Below are 5,992 nucleotides of genomic sequence, written 5' to 3' on the forward strand. Positions count from 1 at the left end.
CATGGCCTCACCTGGAGAGTAGGCCATGAGTGATTGATAGGCCTAAGAGGGACCAGCAGCAGAGCATCTCCGCTAACCAGAACCATACAATTTAGCCACATTTTTGGGTCTTTTTCGCCGTTTACTTGGAACAACTAACCGTTATTGAATTCATGAGAATCATTGCAAATAAATGATAAAAGTAAAGTTTCAGTCAAGCAATTTGGATGATTTTTTTTTTTATATTCTTAAAGGCTTCAATGAGTTTACGTATCAGTTCCCCAAAGGTAAAGGCCCCTGTCTGCTTTACCTTGGATTAACACAAACTTTCCCCACCACTGAACGACGTATCTGAGACACGAATAGGTCTCAATGCTCACGAAAACACCACGTTTCAATAGAAAATTTAAAACAAATGCACCATTTTCTTCCCACATTTTTTGCCTTTTTAATAAGAAAAATGAAACATGAATCATTGAAATCACATCTAAACCAACATAAACAATGACAGTAACGACAAAAACAAAACAATATATTATATCAGCACACTTTCAAAGTTGAAAAAGCAACAGCTTAAATAAAAAGACTTTTTTTTTTCCTTACAGGTTCCACAAGAGACGACGTGGGACCTCCAGCAACTTCGGCATCGTTTTCTGCTCGTCGGAATAATTTTTTTTACCAACAGATCAGCAATTGTTTGAAGAAAAGGCACTTTTTTCTTTTTTTTTTTTTGGACAGCTGGGTTTATCGGACACCCTTTGACATTGCCACAGCGATTCCATTGAGCTGATGCATTGACAGTGTAAGGGGGCGTTCCAAAGTATTGCCGTAACACACACAAAACACACACACTATCAGCCCACCTGGCCAGTGAGAGCTCCATAGTGCAAAGTACTGTATGTAAATTCTCCTGTAGTGCATCTCTCCTCCCACCAACTGTTTTCGGTAACTAAGTGAGCACCCTGACCCCCCCTCGCTCTCTCTCTCTCGCCCAGCCACCACTCCAGATATTTACTCTGCAAACCGTTTGTTGAGAAGCATTCAGTTTTAATGTCTCGGTAACAACAGGAAATGTTTTTCGGAAATATTTTTTAAAAATAATACAAAATAAACGCAAAATATTATGATTGTTTTTAGGTTGTTTTTTTTTTTTTTTTACTTTTTACCACAGGTATTTTGCCTCTTTCCTTCTGTCAGCAGAGGATTTTTTTTTTAAACTTCTTCGTCCTCTGTGCTTCAGCGAGACAAAATGTTTTTTTTCTCTTCATATTATCAAAGAACCCCTCAGCATTTTTTTTTTCAAACCTACAGACTTCACAAGCTACATGACATTATACAGATTCCTGGTCTGACAGACAAAGATAGAACGTTGTGTGAAAGCTGCAGCACACGCACACACACACATACACACACACCCATGCATACACGTGCACGCACACAAACAAAACAAAACTGTAGTAACATCTGCCAAAAGCAGTAACCTGAAACTTTGGATTAAAAACAAAAATAAAGAAAACTCACATTGGGCTTGTAACTGGTCACCAGAGCGCTATACAAGATATATTAAAATTTATTCCCTTCATAAATAAATGCAAATATCCTTTTCCCCCAACATTACCTCTATATACATTTTGCACAAAGCCAACTCGACTCTCTCTCTCTTTCTGCGTCGACTTGTGTGCAGACTGGTTAGAATGTCATCATCAGTTTTCGGCTTCCACCCATCCACTTTTCCATTCACTTTTTGAGTCCTCAGTGTAACCAACCGCTCCCAGTGTTTGTCAGAGACGGACTGCTCTTTGCCCCCCTGTGGCCCAGACCCCTCCCAACAATCCCTCAAACATGGCAGCCATTTTAGTTGCTAGTCTTTGCTGAGGCCACTGATGATGGGCCTACGAGAGAGAGAGAGACAGAGAGAGAGAGGGAGAGAGAGAGAGAGAGAGCGAAAGAGAGAAAGAAAAAACAGGAAGAAGATCAAGAGCGCTCAGGTGTCCATTTATCAAGGGAGTCAGAGAGGCCTTCATCCCAGCTCACCCGTGCAGGTGTTTGCAGACGTGCGAGAGTCTCTATTAGGAGGCGTTGAGAACTGAGCGGCTGTACAGCGTTTGGTAATAAGCCCCTGAGTCCATGGCCACCGGTCCCTGGGTGTCGTAGATCTGCTTGGCCCCCACCGGCGAGTTGCCAGCGTAGCTGTTGTAGGCCATCACCTGGTCCTGGTAGGACTTGAGGTCCATCTTCTGCTCGTTGGACATGAGGTTGGTGATGGAGAAGGGGTGGTTGAAGTTGTAGTGGGGGTCCAGGGACTTGAGAGCATCACTCTGTAGGTCCATGTGGTGCTGCATGGTACTGGACAGGAGCTGCGGGCTCCCCACCAGGGACTGGGAGTGGAGGAGCGGGTTGGAGGCGGGGGCGGCCGACATGGCCAGGGAGGACTGCGGGATGGAGGAGGAGGTGGAGGAGGACGGCAGGGAGACCGGAGGGCTGTGGAGGTGCGAGGAGGACAGCGGCGGGCAGTCCAGGGGACCGAGGGAACTCCTGGGGTGTGGCTGGTCATCCGAGGAGCCTGGGTGGGAGTTGTCCGAGTGGGCCGAGTCCGGTCCCTCCGACCCTCCGGCGGGACTGTGGTCCTCCACCAGATGATCCCCGCCGTGGCCGCCTTTCCCCGAGCCCTCCTGGTTCTTGCCCGCCTTCTTGGCCAGCTTGTCTTCGATCTTGAAGCGCTTCTGGCGACGCAGGTAGCAGCCGTTCTCAAACATGTTGCCCGATTGCGGGTGCAGGGTCCAGTAGGAGCCCTTGCCCGGCTTGTCTGGGGAGCGGGCCACCTTGACGAAGCAGTCGTTGAAGGAGAGCGAGTGGCGAATGGAGTTCTGCCAGCGCTGCTGGTTCTCGCGGTAGTAGGGGAAGAGGTCCATGATCCACTGGTAGATCTCGTTCAGGGTGAGCATCTTGCTGCCGCTCTGCTGAATGGCCATGGTGATGAGGGAGATGTAGGAGTACGGCGGCTTGGCGTGGCTCAGCGAGCGCCGGTACGGCTTGGGGGGAATCTCCTTGGGCCCGGCCCGGCTGAGCGTGGCAGTGGTGGGGTAGCCCAGCTGGCTCATAGACTGGCCCATGTTCTGGTAGTGTGGCAAGGAGCTCAGCGAGGGTGGAGGAGCGGTGCTGAGCTGGGCCAGGGGCACTCCGTTGAGCGAGGAGGCCACCGGGGAGAGGGACATGTGGCCAGGTCCGGAACCCATGGAGGCCAGCGGGGAGCTGCTGAGGCTCGAGCTGGGGTAGGCCATGTTCATACCTGCGGGGGAGGCCGTAGCTGGGTTCAGGTTGATGTAGCTGTTGATGGTGCCCATGGAGCCCATGGCGCCCAGACCTGAGTTCATGGTGCTGGGAGAGGAATACATCTGCAGGAGAACAAAATGTGGTTACTTTCCATACAGTGAAATTCAAAAATAGAATCTCAGCAATAGGATTAATTATTTAGGATCAAGACTACAATTGCTTTTTAATATTAGGGGGGGAAAAACAACTCATTTTTTGCAACTGATATTATTTTTATTTGCTGCAGTAAAAAAAAAGGGCACGTTCAGATGAAGATACTGTGGTTTTAACCCTCCGTTGAAAAAGGCGACTCCTTATCAATGCACAATGAAGCTCTCAGTGCGCTAAGAGAGGACATAGATTTCACACAGCAATGTTAACCTGAAAATGCGTAAAAAGCGCGTCATGGTGCCTCTGAGTTCAGACGGCCTCCTGTGCTGCGTCCGAGGGGGAGAAAAAAAAACCCCGCATGAATAGAATTTTTATGTGAAATGTTTATCGCTAATGAAAACAACTATCTACATTTATTCCTTCTAAATACTATTGGAAACATTACCGGGAGATTTCGGGTAAGTTTGGGTGAGGTTTTGGGTTTTTTTTCCCCCCCTACGTCGGGAAGTTGTGGGCAGGATGGGAGATAACTTAGTTCGTTCGATTATTGGTTAAATATTGCGGGAGACCTTCATCTTGTTAATTGCATCAGGTCGGTACGAGGTGTGAGTCGAAGCTGCTGATGGAATTACCCTTAATTGAATTAGTGAGCGGCAGGGAGTCTTGTCGCATTTACACCTGAATAGTCGCAACACTTGGACGAGCGCGGGGAACTAGATGAGAACCGTCGTCTTGCGAGCAAATGGGATTTAAATTGGAACCTTAATATAGAAAATGATAGCGTCTTTATCAGACGGGTTTTTTTAAGTATTAAAGGCAAAGCGTGTTTAGACTGCTGGCTCCTTTTTATTATAAATGTTAAGTTCGTGTTTAATTACTAAAGGAGATTTTTTTTTTTTTTTTTTTTTTTAAGAAAAAAATGGTTGTCATACGTTTCTAAATTAACTTCATCGTCTTCACCAAGTTCCCATGAGAAGAGCACGCGTATCTACTGTTAATCCGTATTTAGTATCACAGCTGTTATTCTTTCAGTGACCTGATAACATTTGATCAGCGCTATTCGTTCATCTTAAACAGGAAAATTATGTTGATCTTCAAAACATTTAAAATAATAATAATAATAATAATAATAATAATAATAATAATAATAATAATAATAATAATAACACTGATATTTCACAGAAGAGATTTTCGTTTTTACCTCACTGGCCTCGCTGTAGAAAGTATTCCATTCTGGTAGATCATGGGTTTCCATCTTCACAGAGCTCAACATCCCCAACTTAAATCTTGGAAGGAAAAAAAATCTGACCTATCGCCGGATATTTATGACTAAAATATATGCGTTTACGAGACAATATCTAAAAAAGGGTCAATATTCCTTTTCATTGAAAAAAAAAAAAAAAAAAAAAAAAATCCGAGCAACAAGTTGCCTCTGTAGAACTGCTGAGTGGCAAATGTTTAGATTAAACACAAAAACAAACGAAAACAAACAAACAAAAAAAACTTCGGTTCCTGAAAATAGCAAGGTCAATATTTCTTATTTGCCATCCTCCATTGTTTCATAACTGTGATCTTGCGGTGGCTTTTTCTCCTCCGGAGTCGTGTTCTCTCTTGGGTCTCTGGACTCAGGCGGAGTTCCTGCTCGCAAATACAGCGGGGAAACCTGCGCTTCGCTCTTATAAGGTGCGGAGGCCCCGCCTCGCTCCGCATTTGAATATCATGTCAGGTTGCAGGAAGGGCCCCGCAAAGTCCGATGTGGCCCCCTGGCGTGCTGTATATTGGGCCCGGCGGCAAGACCGAGGCCACCCGTACTAGAGAGTATGGCTAAACCATCATCGATCCGGCTCATTTCCCTCGACTTTTCTTTTGCGTTATTAGGGAAATTCATTTTTCAGTATGGCAAGAAAAGTGGGAGAGATAAACTGTAATTCATTACAAAAAAGAAATACAAATTCAGTTTTAGTTCAATAAAAATAAAATTGTAAAAAAATAAATAAAAAAAATAAAAAATAAATAATAATAATAATAATAATAATAATAATAATAATAATAATAATAATAAAGTTTTTAGTTTTCAAGCTTCAGACCGTCTTCTGATTGGATGGGTGGGTGTGACAGTACAACTACCGTAACTTTAATTCCCGCACATTCTCCCAGGGCCGGGCCTTTTCTGTTTCCCAACCGTCGGAGTTATTTCAGATATTGGCCTGATGATATTCAAATGTTCCCAGAGAAAATCACGACAGCGCGAGGAAAATATTTGACTATCAAAAGAAGGTTATCGGGACTCAAATCAGCGGCCCACCAAAGTAGCCTCACCCGCAGATTAACCGATAATCTTCCCACGGTGCTTTCAAACAGACTTCTTGGGCCCCGAACCAACAGAAAAAAGAAAGAAAGAAAAATCTCGTCGGCAGGGGAAATAAAAAAGTAAATAATTGTTGGGAATCCCGACGCGTTTCTATTCAAACCCCCACTTGTTGCAGTTGAACTCCTCCCGTATGCGCAACAAAAATGTGGATCGGTTGCGTGACAGACAGATCTTTTTTTTCTTTTCTTTTTTTTTTTCTTTTTTTAAAGTTCCTCTTCA

At 44.6% G+C, this 5,992-nt stretch overlaps 1 protein-coding gene across 1 annotated transcript; it reads right to left on the minus strand.

The window, feature by feature from the left end:
• Positions 1-402: 402 nt before the first annotated feature.
• Positions 403-5,061, minus strand: foxa3 (forkhead box A3). Its single transcript, XM_076036607.1, has 2 exons — positions 4,604-5,061; positions 403-3,374 (listed from the first exon to the last, which is right to left on the minus strand). The coding sequence occupies exons 1-2, from the start codon at positions 4,673-4,675 to the stop codon at positions 2,049-2,051; spliced, it is 1,398 nt and encodes a 465-aa protein (XP_075892722.1). The 5' UTR covers positions 4,676-5,061; the 3' UTR covers positions 403-2,048.
• Positions 5,062-5,992: the final 931 nt, after the last annotated feature.

The sequence above is a fragment of the Nelusetta ayraudi genome, unplaced genomic scaffold (genome assembly GCF_046127955.1).
Source record: "Nelusetta ayraudi isolate G7.1 ecotype Tasmania unplaced genomic scaffold, CSIRO-AGI_Nayr_v1 ptg000048l, whole genome shotgun sequence".
NCBI lineage: Eukaryota > Metazoa > Chordata > Actinopteri > Tetraodontiformes > Monacanthidae > Nelusetta > Nelusetta ayraudi.

Excerpts from the sequence above, each read along its gene's own strand:
- foxa3 (XM_076036607.1), bottom strand. The coding sequence starts at position 4,675 with ATGTTGAGCTCTGTGAAGATGGAAACCCATGATCTACCAGAATGGAAT. Across the intron at positions 3,375-4,603 it reads TCTACAGCGAGGCCAGTGAG|ATGTATTCCTCTCCCAGCAC; the intron begins GTAAAAACGAAA and ends GTTCTCCTGCAG.